At 36.7% G+C, this 18,445-nt stretch overlaps 1 protein-coding gene across 1 annotated transcript in view; it reads left to right on the forward strand.

Moving 5' to 3' along the window:
* ANKRD66 (ankyrin repeat domain 66) overlaps positions 1-13,276 on the forward strand; it is a 35,317-nt gene extending 22,041 nt beyond the window's left edge. The window contains exons 3-4 of the mRNA XM_007484026.3: positions 2,044-2,272; positions 11,946-13,276. Coding sequence (XP_007484088.2) covers positions 2,044-2,272; positions 11,946-12,255 — 539 coding nt within the window. The 3' untranslated portion in view covers positions 12,256-13,276. The remainder of the gene's footprint in view (positions 1-2,043; positions 2,273-11,945) is intronic.
* The last annotated feature ends 5,169 nt before the right edge of the window (positions 13,277-18,445 follow it).

Below are 18,445 nucleotides of genomic sequence, written 5' to 3' on the forward strand. Positions count from 1 at the left end.
CACTTTTAAAGATCTTTTTCTCTTGTGTCACTTCACCTAAATTTTTATGTTTACCAATCACTGCCAACGCTCCACTCTAGGACTGCCCACCCTTTCACATGTGGGTCACAGACCTCCCACTCAATGTATGAAATGGGTGTTCACACCTTTTTGTGGTTAAAATCCAAAATGGGTAGATCTACATACTCAGCTTTAAGTACTGTGCTTACATTTTGGGGGATTAAAATCTAAAAATAGACAGAGGATTACAATTTAATCTTCACAATCAAGGAAGAGCTAAGTACTTTCATTGTTACAATCAGGGGAGAGCCAAATCCAATCTTCACAATGGCAGTATTTTAGAGTAAGAAAAGAAGGTTATTTCCCAGATGAAAGAAAAAAAATTAACCCTTCTAAATATGTATGTATGTGTACATATATATCTTATAAATTGATTATGGTCAAAGAAGGAAAGCACTAGCATGGGTGTCAGAAAGGGCTTCTTATAGAACGCAGTACTTTAACTGGGACTTCAAGGAATCCAGGAAATAGGCATGAGGAAGAAGAGAATTCCATACATGGAGGATAGCAAGTGAAAATTATGAAGAAAAAAGATAAAATGTACTTTTTGAGGAGTAGGAAAGAGGCCAGTACTGTTGTATTACAAAGTACTTGGAGTAAGGATGTAAAACAGACTAGAAATATAGGAAGGGGCTAAGTTATGATGGGCTTTGAAAACCAAACAAGTGATTTCTACTCGGTTGGAAAATTGCAAATCCAACATTTCCAGACAGATCTAGAATAATATAAGAATTTTAAAATTCATTCTTAAAACAGAATAAAAAGAAATTGGTAAAAAAAATGTTTATCTTCATAAAAGCACTTATTTTTTAATTGAGTATTTTTCTTTAAAATTGTATTCTAAGCTATATATTACTTTCTTATCATAGTAATTATAAGCAATGGTTTATATTTATTATTTAATTAAAAGATATATTTCCTAGAAAATCTTAATTTGTATCTTTTACCATATTATACTCTGATTATCCACACATGTAAGAAAGTTAGCTGTAGCAGTCAGATTGCCTTAAAAGAGAACATGCTCAGTCTTGAACATGCTCAGTAGTGCTCATGGCTGGGAAGGCCTCTGACCCTTGACCCCAGCTTCTCCCAGGTTAGGCGGGAAAACAGGTTTCTTTGTTCTCCCCTGGTTAAGAGAAACCGCACCTATGCCTTGTCATTGACCAATGAGGGTCATCCCTATGTACTACGTAGCAAATGGTATTTATGGCCCAGCAAGCTCCGCCTCGCTCTCTCTCCCCTCTCTCCTCTTTCAGGCTAGGCGATGGCTGTCCTTGCAGGAGCTTGGCCTCTGGCCAAGCTCCATCTTTAATCTTTCTCTCTCCCCCTTTCCTTTATATACCATGCTTTTGCCTCAATAAACGACTTCTCTTTGCATACCATGTGAAAGCTGTCCGTACCTTCTTTGTCGCTTCCCCTTTCCTTCTCTCTCTCCCCCTCCCCTCTCAGGGGTCGTAAGGGGCTGGTCCCCGACAGTTAGCTATTGCATATATAGTGGTTGTTACCTGAATTAAAGGTCTAACATCTCAGTGGGAAAAGAAAAAAAAAAGGTTTCTAAGGGCTACTTTATAATGCTTAACCTATGAAAATGCCAAAAATAAAATTACTCTAGCCATTGGAATGATTTCTTATTGGTTCAATAGCTTTTAAAAATCAGATCATGTCAACTCATAATCCAAAACATAGTTTTGGGAATTTTAGAAAGAATCTGAAGTACCCCTTAGTGTGGTATTGAATAGCTAAGTTGGAAGATCCTGGTTTGGAAATGGAAAATATACGTGAAGTGAAAACTTTTATTGGAATTTCCAGGAGAGCATGGTACCAAATTGAGAGTGGGGAATGAGAAAGCAGATGTTGGAAAAAGGAGAGGTTCCAAAGGAAAACTTCACCCAGTTGATTATTTTGCTAAGGGCTAACATTGTCTTCAGGAAAAAAAAATGCATTTCTTCCAATCTGACTTATTTTCCTTTTTTCATTTCTAAGGACATGTTGATTTAACAAAGCTTTTAGTAGCCTATGGAGCCAGGCCCTGCTTGGTTACTGATGTTGGTTGGACCCCAGCACATTTTGCAGCCGAATCAGGACACCTGGAAGTGCTCAAAGCCCTTCACGTACTACATGCTGCAATTGATGCCCCAGATTTTTTTGGAGATACTCCAAAGAGGATAGCACAGATTTATGGACAGGAGGAATGCATGGAATTCCTAGAGAGGTAGGTTTCATTTTATTCTCAAGTACTTTCTAGCTGTGTGATCTTGAGCAAGTCATCTTAACCTCTTTAGGGTTCAGTTTTCTCATAGGTAAAATGGAGATAATGATTCTACCTATCTTATAGTGTCATTATGAGCATCCAATGAGATAATGAATGTAATGCATTTTATACATCTTAAATAGCCATTCAAAGGAAGCAGGAAGGCAACCCTAATCTCAATTTAGAAGCAAGCTGATGACTGGAGTCTCAGGTGGGTTTTATGCTTTTAGCTAAAATTGTTTACTGCATAAATTAATTAGTGGTTTACTTCAAAATTACTGTTGAAGTTGTATAAAATTTTATCAGTAGCCTGTCTTATGAGAAAGTCTACAGATGTTTCATTAGTTGTTTAAGAATACACAAATATTGCTTAATTTATCATGTCACACAGGTATTAATCATATGATTGAAAAACAGTGATAGAAAAGCACTGTACTCAAAGTAGCTCAATCATAAAATAGAGGCTTAAAATGGAATCAATTATGCTCAGTTGACAAGCTACTTTAAAGTATAAAATTTATTTTTACAATCTTATCAGTTATCCTGAATTAAAAAGCTTATTCCTACTAACTTGTTGATGTCCTAAAACTTCTTCTCACTACACTGGTTGAAGAACAAGTCTTACAATTTATATATGTCTCACATGATTAAAGCCATAGATACTTTAGAATACCAGCATTTTTCTATTCTTTGCTTTATTTTCAAGGCCAATATCTACCCCCAAACTAAAAACCAATCAAAAGGAAAGAGACTGGAGAAGTCACATTATACACAGTCTTATATACACAGTAACATTAACAAGCCCAATCAATTTGCTTATCAGCAATATGAAGTTTCTCCGCTTAACTAACAAAAACTTAACTCAACTTCAGGCATGAGAAACTCATAGATGTTTCATAGTTTAAATTTTGGAAAAATACTAAAACTGAAGAATTCCTTTGGGGACTTGAAAGTATATGAGGAAGGACAAGTGGAAAGCAGAGTCTGCCTCCCCAGAATGCATCTTATATATTTGTGTTAATTCTCTTGATAATTTGGTTAGCAGAAAGTCATCAGGGATGTTTCAAATATTTTTCCCTTATTATCCCAGGGATGATTTATTTTGTTCATGCAAAAGCATGCCAATTTTTGGAAATTGAAGGATTGTCTTTCAGTTGGGAAATGGCTGACTAAATTGTGGCATATGATTGTGATGGAATGAGGTGGAGATTATTTCTGAAACTCTGGAAAGATTTAAATGAACTGAGGCAAAGTGAAGTGAACTAACCCTGAAGAACATTGTACATAATGACAGATATTTTTTGATGAACAACATTGAATGGCCCAATTGTTCTCAGCAATGAAGTGATCCAAGACAATCCCAGAGACTCATGAAGAAAAATACTATTTGGCCTCTCAGAAAGAACTGATGGAGTCTGAATGCAGATTGAAGCATACTATATTTCACTATTTTATTCTATTTTTAAAAATCTCTTCTACAATATGAGCAACATGGGAAAATATTTTACATGATTTCACATGTAAAACCTTAAAAAAAACTTTTTCCAATTTTGGCGCAGCTAAGTAGCACAGTTGATAGAACATCAGGCTTAGAGTTGGGAGGACCTATGTTCAAATATGGCTAAGACATTTTCTAGCTGTGTGGTCCTGAGCTTGCCTAGCTCTTGCTGCTCTTCTGTTTTAGAGTTGATACTAAGACAGACGGAAAGGGTTAAAAAAGATTTACAATTTTTATAGTTGAAATTATCTGTTTTATCGTTTGTGATTGCATCTATTCTGTTTCCTTAGTTGGATTAAGAATTCTCCTACTCCTTACAGTGGTGAAGGTCACTTGATCTTTTCTAATTTATTTTAGGTATGATATTTTATATTAAAATCTTTTATATATATATTAACCTTTATTGTGGTATATGCATGAAATTTGGTCTAAATATAATCTGTCAGACTGCTTTCCAGTTCCAAAATGACTAGACCTTAAAGGATATCAGATTTTAACAGGAAGAGTATTATGGGCCAGATCTCAGTAGAATTAGGAAAGCTTGAATTAACCCCAACCCATCAATCCTGTTTTGAACCAAGAGAGCTGAGAAACAAATATGGGGCAGTTTGAGTTACCTTTGCCCCCCAGGTAGTTTGATTTAGACGATTTTGAACCCAGCTAGGAATCTTTGGACAAAGAGACTATAGAACAATTTCAAAACTTGGAAAGACCTCCTGGGTCTAGGGAACCTCCATGGCAACTGTTTTTGCCAATGGCTTTTACTTGTTTTTACTTTCCTAATCTGATTTTTGCCACCTCGATGAGTGCCCATTAGCTGAAGGTTGGTGGAAATTTTTATTAAAGGGACTATGTATTTGAACCTCCCAGCTATAAGTAATCCATTGTTCCAGAAATAGAAGTAGGACAGATACAAAGAGCAATAAGACTTTGTTATTAGTGGAGAATAGTATGTACAATGTCCTGTTTTAGGAGGGAATAAGTATAGGTGAAAATTGGGGGTTCATTTTAGAGAAGATTGAACAGACCAGATTATGAACAGAGATGCTGAGGAATTTGACCCTTATTTTGTAAGTAAATGGGGAGTAACCAGTGATTTTTGAATATAGGAGTGACTTGTGAAAAACCAGTGTTTTAGGAAATTGATTTGGCACTTTTATGTAGGATGATAGTGTAGCACTCCTGATAAACTATTCTCCACAAATTGGAATTAGCTGTTTGGGTTCCTATTGAGTGACTGCTATCCTTTGGTTCTTCTATAGATAACTACTTTTAACAGAGGTCATGAGTCCCCATTTGTGTGCTTTGTATTAACTATCAGGCAGGTGATATGATTAGCTCAAAGCAAAGGCATTTGCTAAAAATTACATACTTTACATACAATGTAATGCAAAATGATGAGGAAACACAAATGTGGGAAATTCCCTCTTCTACAACTGGTTGGAATTAAAGTCCTTTCTGTCTTGTGGACTTTTCATAAATATCCCTTATGGGCACAGTACCTCTCTGGGTTAATCAGCTGAGCTCCCTGGGTCTATTCTTTCAGTATCCATATCTGCTGGGGTGTATGTCTCTGTTACCTTTAGCTATACCTCAAACCCCTTTAAACTTATTCTTCAACTGCTAGATGGAGTGCTTTCCCTTGGGCAAGTAGTTCCACTATTAGACATCATTTTTGATGGTAAGGGGAGGAAGAAAGAAAAATCTCTTTCTCTTTCTCAAGAAGTGGAGAGCTATTTTTTGTTTGCTTTTAATGCTAGCTCTCCCTTCAATTACCCTAGTCTTTCAAACTGTATTTTTTAAGGTACTACTCTGGGGTTTCATCAATTATTTTGGTTCAATGATATCATTGTCTCTTTCTGACTCAAAGATGTGTTCAACCTTTGTAATACTATTTGGTATTTCAAGGCTTACAAAATGCCAAACAGTCTTAGTATCCCTATTGTATAGATGAGGAAATTGATTCCTAAAGAGTTTAAATCACTTTTCAATGGTCTTTGGTGAGTGTTAGAGATATGATTCAAACCTAGTTCAGCCTAACTCCATGGATACTGGTAAGAAGTTTTTGAGATACTACAGGTTAGGTATGAAAAGATGAGAGTTTTAACCAGGTAGGTTGATGACACTGGAAAAGAAAAACTAAATATAAGAAATATATCAAAGAAAGAATTGACACCCTTGATAGCTTTGATGTAGGTGACTGTTATGGACCACCTCAATTATGAAGGATAGCATTGCTGACCTTTAAGACACGGAGTCTTTTCTCAACAAAATTTTATCGTGCAAGTCACTGTGAAGGTCATCATCATTTAAAGATGAATGACATATGTTTCATCCTTAAGAATTTATTGCCAAATAACTCAAAACATTCTTTTATTACTTATTTTCATGAATACCTTTATTGGAGTGGCAATTTTCTTTGTTCCCCTTGAGATTATTTTGCATAATTTCACATTTGCTTCTCTGTATACATGTTGCATAGCCTAGTAGAATATAAGCTCCTTGAGAGCAAGGACTGTTTCAGTCACATAATCAATCACTCAATCAATTTTTATATAAGTAGACTGAAGGTATATGTGATGTGGCTGTAGATAGCAAGGCAGGTGGTCAGTTCAACATGGTTGTCTATTGTCTTTCATTAAAACTGTGTGTATATATGAGCAAGATTTGAGAAGTGATGGAATCAATTATCTTCAAGGTCTCTTCTACTTTTAACATTCTATGAAAATTTCTATTCTATAATAGAATCAATAAATATTTTTGGTTGAATGGCATGCAAAAATATTTTACTTTTTTTGCAAGCAATCATATAAAAAAGGAAATGCATAATTATGTACTTCAAAATTTGGCAACAGAAAACAGTCCTAAGTTTAGATATAAAATATGGCATCTATAAATATGAAACTTGTGATATCTTTTCCCATTAAATCATGAGTGCTTTACCACAAACCAAATTTTAGAAAATGTGTATACAGTGATAAAGTTAAATCATAGGCTTGTGGGAAAAAAAGAGGTCTAAGTGGTTGAGGGACAAGATGAAAAAAACAACAACCTGTAGCTTTCAAAATTACACTTTTGCATCAAGACTTCAATAAAGTGAGAGACAATGGGACATAATGGATAGAGAGTTGGCCTTGGTCCTGGGAAAAGCTGGGATTTGGTTTTACCTCTGAAACATACTGGCCATGTGATCTTGTAAATTTTTTTGACAACTCTAAAATTATAAATTTCAGGGATGCTTGCCAATTTTCAACGTTAGAGGGAATTTTTTTTTATCTAGGAATTTCTTATACCAGTGATGGCAATGAAGTTCCTTATACAAGAAAGGATTATGCCTACTTCCTCTATCTTACTTTAATAGGATGATAGCATTGTTGATAACATCAAAATAATTCAATAAAATTTTAAAACCTAGAGAGATTTTTGTGTTTTTGTTTTTATGAAATTAAAAAAGTTTATAGTTAATTCTCATAGTGTGACTTGGAGATATGAAAAAAGGATTGATTCTGATTCATTGACAAAGGAGGATAAGCAAAATATTTCACCAGCAGTGTCATTTACCTAGTGAGGTGAAAAGTTGTTCAAGTAAATCCATTTCATTTAGATAAAAACTTGCTCATTTTTTAACCCTTACTTTCCATCTTGGAATCAATACACTTTATTAGTTCCAAGGCAGTAAAGTGGTAAGGGCTAGGCAATGGGGTTAAGTGACTTGCTCAGGATCACGCAGCTATCTGAAATATCTGAAGCTATATTTGAACCCAGGACCTCCCATCTCTGTGCCTAACTCTCAATCCACTGAGCCACTCAGTTGCCTCTGAAACTTGATCATTTTTTAATAAACTATTTCTACCAGCTGACTTGATAAATGAGATATCATAGAAAGTTGGTGCTAGAAGAGTCCTTGGAGAATATCTAGTCTAGCCTTTTCACTACATAGTTGAGGATTCTGAAACCTTAAAAAGTGAAATGAATGACTCAATTGTTGTTATACTTTTCTCTCTTTGGCTCCATTATGTGACTCTTTTCTTTATGTGGCCCTTTTCTCTAAGTGGCTCATTTTTTTCCTTCCTTCCAGAATGAAAGGAGCTATTGTGGAATGACCTGATGGCAGATCCTTCATGAGACTAAATTAACTATTTCATCTATCATATTAATCCATATATATATTATACTTTACTTTGACCCTTGATTTTTAGAATGGATCTATTCCTGCACAGCTATATAGCACAGAATAAGGCAATATCCAATGAAATGAATCAATTTTTTTACTTAGTTCTGTTTTAATACTAGAGATATGTTTTTAGAGAATAAAATTCTACTTGTCAGTAGACTAAAAACAAGAAAGCTTTTGACGAGTGAGCACCAAAGAAGGTGGTCATGCCAATAACATCCCAGAATCTGTAAAATTGACAGTATTTCTTGAGCATTCTTTCACCTGATTCCTCACAGCAAAGAATAATACTGTGTTACGAGCCCTCCCCACCTCGAAAACCTTGAGAACGAGAGCTTTAAATTTCTACTTGTAATTCAGAATATCATGACTCCATATTTGTATGCACAAAACTTAGTATCCCTCATGAATGCATCTTCCATTTGTTGTTCAGTCATTTTTAAGTCATGTCCAATTTGGGGGGTTTTCTTGTCCAAAGATATTGAAGTGGTTTGCCATATCCTTCTCTATCTCACTTTACAGATGAGGAAATTGGAGAAAACAGGACAAAGTGACTTGCCCATGGTCATATAGTTAGTAGGTATGTGAGACCAGATCTGAATTCAGATCTACCTGACTCTAGGGCCAGCACTCTATTCACTGTGCTACTTGCCCATCTTTCCATACAGTTGCCAAGTTAATGTCTCCAAAGCTTATATCTGATTAGGAAACCCCTGTGCCCCAAAATGTTAGTGCCTTCTATCTCAATATTGCTTTCTAATTTTTTTAATATATATTCACATATGTGTGTGGTGTCTCTGATAGAATGTAAGCTCTCTAAAGTCATGTACCATTTAATTTCTGTCATTGTATTCACATTGCTTAGTATAGTGCCTGGCACATAGTAGGTGCTTAATATGATTGTTGATTGAATGATTGAGTTCCAATTGCTTTCAGGATAAAATATAAGCCCCTCTGTTTGGCCTCTCAAGTCCTTCACAATCTCGCTTCAATCCATATTTCTAGACAATAGCATATTGCTCATCCTTATGTATTTTATGGCTCAATCAAACTATTTTACTTTTATAGAACATTCCATCTCCTAGTTCTGTGTTTTTACCAAGGATCCCCAAAGCATGGGATGTTCCCCCTTCTCACCTTGACCTCTTGCAACCTCTAGCTGAAAGCTCAGCTCAAATGCGCCCTCCTCCAAGAATACTTTCTTGATTCTCCCAGTTGAAAGTAATAGCCTCTCCTGCTCATAATTTTGTGTATATTTCCTATATTCCCTATATTTATTTATCCTGTGACCATGTTGAAACCCTTTAGTTGTAGATATAATCTTCTTGAGAGCAGAGACGGCTTCACTTTTATAATGTACCCAAGTTCTTAGCACTATGCCTGGAACAAAGTAAGTGCTTACCTAACTGATTTTTGTCTGAGCCTTTGTCATGTCTAAAAGACAGTTTGGAATATCCAAAATGTTATACAAGGTCAAGAGTTATAATCATTCAACATATAGGATCATTGATTAGAGATAGACGAGAACTTGGAGATGATCTAGTGTAGCCCCATCATGTTTCCAATGAAAATTGGAAAGTTAAATGATTTAAGCAAGGTGGCTCAGGGGATAGAGTGCCTGGTCTGGAGTCAGGAAGACTCTCCTCTCTCTGAGTTTCAGTCTGGCCTCAGACACTTACTATCTGTGTGGATCTTGGACAGGTCACTTTACCCTGTTGTAAAGGGGAGTATCCTAGAGGAATGTGAGAGTGGATTTTGTCCCTCTTCCTACAATTTCAAGCTGAAGGAGGAGTTTTACTCTAAGAGATTTCCCCTGGAAAATCAGGATTTTCGTGAAGAAAATCTTTGGTAATCGGGTAGAATATTTACTTGGAGAAAACTAATTTCCCTGAGCCCAGTCTTTATCTGGCAGTGGTCCAACTACCAGAATTCTTATTGGCTAAGGTAATCCAAAGGTTTTCATCTATTACTTTGGTTACATAGTACAGTAGCCAAACCCAGAGGGTTTTCCCTCTCTTTCTTTATTAGTTACTGGTAGGAAGATTAGGGTCAGCCTGGAAAAGGGGTTTAGTTAGCATAAGGAGATGTAGGTAGGACCCAAAGAAGAACAGAAGACCCTCCTTTCACAGGGCACTTAGGAGCTGGGTAGAGGTAGCTTGAAGAGTGTTAGGGTCATACCTACCAGTTCCGTTTATCTCTTTTGGTAAAATAAACTTTGTTTCATAATCAAAGGGTTTGGTGCTTAATTGGCACTAAGGAGTTCCTAAGTGGCTTATAACATCTTTCATCCCTCCAGGACACTTCCCCTTTACACTGTTTGCCTCTGAGTTTCATCATTTGTAAAATGAGATGGAGAATGAAATGGCCAACCACTCCAGTATCTTTGCCAAGAAAACCTCAAATGGGGTCATGAAGAGTCAGACACAACTGAAATGATTAAACAAGAAGCAACTATCTAGCTTCATATGGAGTGTAGTTTTCTAGAGTCAAATGGTAGAGGATCTTAAATGGAATTTGTTTCTAAAGACATGTAGAAATTGTCTTAAAATTACAATTACAAATATTAGAATTTTATTTTAAGCATTGAAGAACCACTTTAGATGTTTGAGAAGAATGATATAGTCAGAGCTGTCCATTAGAAAAATTATCTTGGCATCTTCTGTTGTGAAAGACAATTGTAGTCATCAAACTCCCAGCCCCTGGCTCCATTGGGCCCAGAAAATCTCCAGTGCTGCCTTAACCAAAGTAAAATGTAATTGGAATGGGGTGTGTGTGTGGGAGGAGGGTAGTGTCCCTCAAGGGATGAAGCATCAGGAATGGACCAAGTCTATGAAGACTCAGGGTTGTAAAGACCATGCATGACATGGGAGAAATCGCTGAACATCCTGGGACTTCTTTCTCTGTAAAATGAAGAGTTTGGGCTACATGCTTTCCAAGGCTCCAAATCCTAGAATTCTATGGATTCTTGTCTTAGGATGAAAAAAGACTAAACAAATGAGTTCACATAGATGATAAGAAGCATGAGATACTTTTAGGCAAGGAGTTCTTTACCTTCTTTACATCATAAAACCTTTGACAGTCTGTTGAAATCCCTGAGCTGCTCTCAGAATAAAGTTTTTTTAACTTTTTTTTCCTTTGTGATATTTTTTATTTGAAAATTTTTATTTAATTAATTGATTTAGACTATTTTTCAATGGTTACATGATTCATGTTCTTTCGCTCCCCTCCTACTACCCTCCTCCTGGAGCCAACTGGGTTCCACTGGGTTTTACATGTGTCATTGATCAAGACGTATTTCCATATTATTGATATTTGCACCAGGGTGATTGCTTAGAGTTTACAGCCCCAATCATATCCCCATAGACCCATGTGATCAAGCAGTTGTTTTTCTTCTGCATTTCTGCTCCCACAGTTCTTTCTCTGGATATGAATAGCTTCTTTCTCATAAATCCTTCAGAATTGTCCTGGATCATTGAATTGCTGCTAGTAGAGTAGTCCATTACATTCGATTGTACCACAGTGTATCCGTCTCTGTGTACAGTGTTCTCCTGGTTCTGTTCCTTTCACTCTGCATCAATTCCTGGAGGTTGTTCCAGTTCACATGGAATTCCTCCAGTTCATTATTCTTTTGACCACAATAGTATTCCATCACCAACAGATACCACAATTTGTTTAGCCATTTCCCAATTGAAGGACATCCTCTCAGAATAAAGTACAGAAAGTGCAGAAAACTGAGATAAACAGAGAATAAGTGACTTTTTGATGGTCAAATAGCTCAGAAGTGTCTGAGGTCAGATTTAAACTTAGATCTTCCTTACTCCAGGCTTCATTCTCCATCCACTGCCCCACAGAACTTCTGAATTATCACAGAAATAACATGCCCAGCTGTATAGACCATGAATAATAATTTTGGATGTGCTTTTGAACTGGTAAATGAATTTCCTCTTTTTTATCTTTTCTAGTGCTGAAGTGGAATGTCAAGCCTATCGCTTAATGGCCCAAGAGAAAGGGCTGCCATTGGATCAGAAAGATGAAGAATGGGAACTAAAGAAACAGGAACTTGAAGAGAGTCTCCCTTCTTTGAATCCAAACAAAAATGAAAAAAAGATTAAGAAATCTCAAGGCCCCCACAAGACTCTATATGGTTGGGCTCATTTACACCGAGGCTCTTATAAACATCTTAACAGAGGAAATAAGATAGATAAAGCTATAGACCCTAAAAAAATTGAATCTTGTTCCAGGGATGAGAAAAATCCTGTTTCTATGAGTTAATCTTTTCCTAAGGCTTAGTTAAGAGCAGTGACTATGTTAATTCTTTGTTAGATTGGCATGCATTTATATAGATTGGCATGCAAAGTTTATTTCACAGGCTTAGCCTGTGCTCTCCAATAAATAGATTCCCCTAAATATACCAGTGCTCCCCCCAAAATAGGTAGCATGGTGTTACAGAATGTTGGCATGAGACTCAAGAGGTTTTGCTCTTCCTATAACTAGCTGTGTGAACTGGACAAATCACTTGCCCTCTCTGGGCTTTACTCATTTCCCTCATCTATAAAATGATGACATTGGATTAAGATTCCTTTTTGCTTTAGTATTCTAGGATAAAATATGATCTGGGAGCCTACTTCCTTCCTCATCACTAAGGAAAAAGGTCATTTTGTCTGTACAAGACAATAGGCCAAATAGGGATCTGGACCAATGGAAAGAACACTGGACTTAGAGGTAAGAGGACCTGGGTTTGAACCCAATGTAATATTGAACAAGTCATTTAACCTTTCAGGACCTCATTTTCCCTCACCTATAAAGGATGGGGTTATAATAAATAACCTCCAAGATCTCTTCCATTTCTAAATCTCTGATCTCATAATATGTTTTTGTCTATTCAGAGAAAAATTGAATATTGCAGAGAGGGAAGAGTCCAAGAGTATAGTCAGAGGTCTCTTCCATTCCACTGTTCTACTTGTCTGATGAGAATGTGGATTTGCATGCCATATTTGTTGTGGTTCCTTAGTCATGAGTACAATTTTAGAAAAATTAGGCAAAATGTTGAAAGTAGGAATTTGGTCCTCTAGAACTCAGAGCATACCTAGCATCTGCCTTAGGAAGCCATTTTAATGGCTCATTTTTCGTGGATCATTCTGTATGATTTTGTTTCTCCATTTTCTAGAACAAACAATTTCTCCAAACTCTCCATTATCTTCATTCTGCATTTAAGAATGATGTTAGATGTTGCTCTTATGTACCTGCTGTGCTTTAAATGCTTTGAAATAAAAATTTGAAAATGCTTTCCTCATTTGTGGCTCCCTTTCTTCTCAGAAAAAGTACGCAAAGGCTCAAGGTTTCACTTTGGCTCATATAGATGTTAAGAATAAATTTACTTAAATGCAGATAAAAGCCTTGTCTTTTCTCCTCAATCCTTCCCCATGTAGGTTTTGGTGGTTCATTTTGAAATAGCCCAGTAGCTATTGACAGAACCAGTTCTCTGCAAAATTTCAGAGTATCTTCTATATCTACAGCTTCTTCTTTCTTCACCCTTTTACTATTATTTTCTTTTCTTTTTATAATATTTTCCTGAATTACATGTAAGAAAAAAATTTTAGCCTTCATTAAAAAAAAACTCAGCCAAATTTTCACTCTTTCTCTCCCCTTTCTGCTCCCTGAAATGGCAAATCTGATATAGTTTTGAAATATGTAATAATGTATGTTTTTTCCATATTAGTCATTTTGTGGAAAAGAACTCAAACAAAAAACCCTCACAAATGAAGAAAGAAAATAAAATAGAGTATGTTTTGGTTTATACTCAGACTCTATCAATTCTTTCTCTGGAGGCAGATGGCATTTTATATCACAAGTCTTTGGGGTTTGTCTTAGATTTCATGGCTGAGTTTTGTGAAGTGCTCAAGGGTATGCTGGTAAATGTTCAATAATCAATCAGGCCTCTGAGAAACAAAACAAACCCAACTTTGCACACCTGATGCACTTTTAAGTTTAGTCTGAATTATTCATATTTTCTCCATCACTTTCTTAAGTCTGGATAATCAAAAATACCATAAGTCAAGCCCAAATGCTCACACTGAAAGGATAAATATCTTCTCCTTTTAAGCACTTAGATGAGATCTTTTCTCTTGTCATCAATCAACTAACAAATTAGTAACCATTGATTAAACACTTACTTTGTGTTAGATATTGTATAAAGTTAGGACACAAAAAAGCAAAAGCACAAAAATAGTCCCTTTTTCATAAATTTACAAACCAGCAAGGGAGGTAACATGGGAGGTAATGTTGTTTGGGATGCAAGGATGAGGAAGATCTGAGTTGTACTCCAAAAGTAGCCTACTGAGAAGATGTTGGTGGCAGTCAAATCCTAGTATTTCTTGGCTCAGGGTCAATGTTGTGATGAAATAAGACATTCCTAAATCATTGAATAATCAACAAAAGGAGGTTTACTTTTTTCTTAATACAGAAAAAATATGCAGCAAGGATATGGTGGCATTATTTTTTGTACATCTTCCCCATCCTATCTCTATAAGAAAATTCATTAGGTCTTGAGAACAGGATATGCTGAAGGATATGATGACATCCATGGTCTTCAGAAATTCATCAAATAGTCCCTGGATGCACATAGGAAGAACTTTCATGCTTTTAGAAGACCAGGAAGCTAAGACTGAAAGCTAAGACAATTGGTTGGGGACAGCTTTGTATTCTTCTCAGAGAATGCTAATCTTTTTTTGAAACAGAAGAAGAGGAGGGATTTGCCCCCAAGAAACTATATAGGGGAATGGGGGCCAGTCAGATCCCAGTATCACTTTGTCTCCTTAGAGGGAAAACTAATCCTTGTCACAGGAAGTAAGGAGAAAGAGTGAGCCTAAACTGTGTCATAGGGAAATACTGATAGATATTTGTCCTGTTACACAGAGAAAGGCTAATGGTGCAGTGAGAAAAGCCTTGGATTATAAATTGGAGGAACTGGGTCCTCAACTAACCAGTTGTAAATAGTTCTTTCTTTAACTTTATGTTCTTATAGTGACAGAAATATTGGGTAGAAGTTGCAGCAAAGTAGATTTCTACTCAATATAAAAAAAGCCGCATTAATAAAAGCATAGCATGGGTGATCTCTTATCAAAGATGTCCTAGAGATGGTCCTCAGGCACATGTTAATGGATGAACTCAGTCACCACCCTCTCTGAAATTCTATGATTATCTGAGAAAGGCATAATAATAGCTCTTCTTGACATGTTTGTCAATCTACTACCTTTCTGGATGTTTGACCTCATGGACTAGAGTTGAACCAAGTAAGAGAGACATCAGAACAAATATATAAAAGGCAATTAAATAAAAGTTTTAAAAGGAAGGTACTAGGGGTTGGGGAGAATCAAGAAAGATTTCACATATAAGATAGTGCTTGAATCTCATCTTAAAAGGAAGACAGGGACTCTCTGAGGCAGAGTTAATGGCGGGGGGGTGGGGTGTGTGCATTGTGGGCATAGAGAATAGATAGTGCAAAGACATGAAGATAGAAGATGGAGTTGTCATTGGTGAGTATTGGAGAGAAGGACAGTTAAAGGATATTGAAGAGTGTGGGAGGGAGAATTATGTCCAATGGTTGAGACTTAGTTATATAAGTCTTAAAAAACAAATAGTAGAAGCCACTGAAGTTTATTGAGTATGGAGAATCATATTTTCAGATTTGCAATGAAAAAAATTACTTCGACGGCAATGAGTAGGATGGACTGACATGGAGAGAGATGCAGTGAAGGGAATAATTTGGAAGTTATTGCAATAATCTAGGTGCAAGGTGATAAGGAAGGATCTAAACTTGTGATGGCGAACCTATAACACATGTGTCAGCACTGACACACATAGCGATTTTTAATGACACATGGCCCTGGCCCAGCCCAGGGGTAGGGCTGCTCCATTCTCTGGCCATGGGGGTGGGGGTGGGCAACATGTGCCAGGCGGCTGGGGCTCCCATGGGGCATGGGGAGGAGGATCACATTTGGAAGGAGCATGCTGGGCAGGCAGCAGCCATTGATCTCACCCAGGGCTAGCCAGCTGGGGAGGGGCAGGGCAGAGTGGGGTCAGGCTAGTGGAAGACTGGGTGGGGCTTGGGTCCATATGCAACAGAGGAGTTCCTGGAACTGATTACCAGACACTTTTAGTACCCTGAAAAATATAGCAATGGCTTTACTCACAATTTTCCCTCTACATACTTTTGTGAAACCTTATTCTCAGTGATAAATAATATCAAAACTAACAAAAGAAACAGATTGACAATGAAGTTAGTAGGGCTTGCTTGGGCTTGAAGTGTACAAAATACCAACCTTCAATTGAATATTTAGCCAATGAAATTCAGCAACAAAAAAGTCACTAATAGAAGGTTAGTTAAAGAATTACCTCTCCCCCTCACTTATCTTAGTTCAAGGCACTCCACACAAGTTAAATAATATCAAGACCAACAAAAGAAACCAACTGACAGATGACCAAAGAAGTCACTAAGCAGGTAAGTTAAAGAATTAGTTTTTGGTTTATTAAATACAGTTATATATTACAATTATACATTTTTGTTAATTAAACTATAAATATTGCAAAATTATGTTTTTTTCTCAAAGTGACATACCACCTGAGTTATGTTTGGGGTTTTTTTTGGCAAATTTTGACACACCGAGCTCAAAAGGTTGCCCATCACTGAACTAAACTGAATTGGTAGCTATATGAGTGGAGAGAAAGAGTTGGATTCAAGAAATGTTTTAAGGGTAGAAATAGAAATATTTTGCAAACTAAATAATTATTTGGGATAAGAGATAATGAGGAGTCAAGATTAACACCAAGGTTATAAATCTGAAATACTGGAAGAAGAGTAAAGACTTCTATTTAGGGACATTTGGAAGGTGAAAGGAATTCTTAATCTGGGGTCCAAGAATTTGAATGGGAACCCCCTCCCCTCAAAAAACCCCAACTTATATCTTATTTCAATATAATAGATGTGGGAAGGTAATCATTTAGTGAATTGGGTCAGGAAGATAAAATGGCAGCCAGAAAAAACAACAACAACAACAATAGAGTCAAATGATAACAAGAGAGGTGGCGGGACAGATTTCCCCTGCACTTCCCCCTATACTGTCTCCCTGGGTGGCCCATGCAAAATAGAAAGCCCCAGTTGGCTCCCAAGATGTGATGTGAGAGACTGAGTAGACAGAGAATAGGTTTGATAAACTGAGACAAGAGTGGATTTTGTGCTCTGCTCTTCTGTGTTTGTTACTGACTGGACTTCCCTATGAATGTGATGAAGGACCCTAATGGCAGGCACAGAATAGCAAGCTAAATGAAGCTGCAAGGAAAGTAACCTATATCTCTCTCTACTATTTTTCCATCTTTCGCCTCTACTACTTTTGATTTAATACAATTATTAATTTATGGTCAGAGCCATAATTTCCCCTCTTACATAGGTTTCTTTTATAATCTTTTGAAGTTTATTTTATGCATTTCAAAAACATTATTCTGTGAAGGGATTAATAGGTTTTACCATACAATCAAAAAGAGCCATGATGAAAAAAAAAATTAACAACCCCTAATATTATAAGAAATATAATAAATTCTATTTTGGGCATGTTGAGTTTTAAAAGTCTTTTGTAGTATTTAGTCTGGAATATCAGATAGGAAATTTGTGATGCAGAACTTGGGCTCAGAAAAAAAATAGAATGGGAGTGTACATATAGATTTGGTAGTAATTTGCGTGAAGATAATAGTTAAACTCATTGAAGCTAATGACATTACCAAAGGAAAGAACATTAAAGGAAAAAAGGACCAGTACAGTTCTGGGGAAGCACCCAAAGTTAGGGACTATGATATGAATGAATAGCCAAAAAAGGAGATGGAGAATGGAGCTGGAAGAGAAAGGAGATGGAGTCATCACACTGATTTGGAGAATCAAACCAGAAGGAAAATATTACAAAAACAAGTCCAGAAAATAGAATTAAGACTTGGAAAAGATGACCATCTGAAGAGAGGAATTTCAATTTGGTTAGAGGAAAAAAGAGGCTAGGAGTACAGAAATAAATGTTTTCCCAAAGAGTTCGGCTAAGAGATGGCAAGCTGGAACTAAAGGGTCCAATACTCCACCAAGAGGCCAAATGTGGTCAACAGCACTTCTGAATGTGGGCTGAACCATGTTAAAATATTCTTCCTATTTGATTTTAATGTATTGATGTATTGTATGTATTGGGGTGTATGGGGTGTCCAGGAAGGGGTAGTATCTCTGGTATGGAGAGCTTGTTGTGCCCTTCTAGGGCAACTCTCCAACCTCTGACCCTCATCTGACACCCAGCTTTCACTTGTGGCTCCTAGTAACTGCTAGCATGTAGTAGCGGCCACACCCCGGGCAACGGCTTCGATAGGCTGGCTAAATCTTGTGAGAGTAGCCATCAGGTCATAGACCCCTGGTGAACCAGGGCTTTGCTCACCC

Source organism: Monodelphis domestica, chromosome 2 (genome assembly GCF_027887165.1).
Source record: "Monodelphis domestica isolate mMonDom1 chromosome 2, mMonDom1.pri, whole genome shotgun sequence".
Lineage (NCBI taxonomy): Eukaryota > Metazoa > Chordata > Mammalia > Didelphimorphia > Didelphidae > Monodelphis > Monodelphis domestica.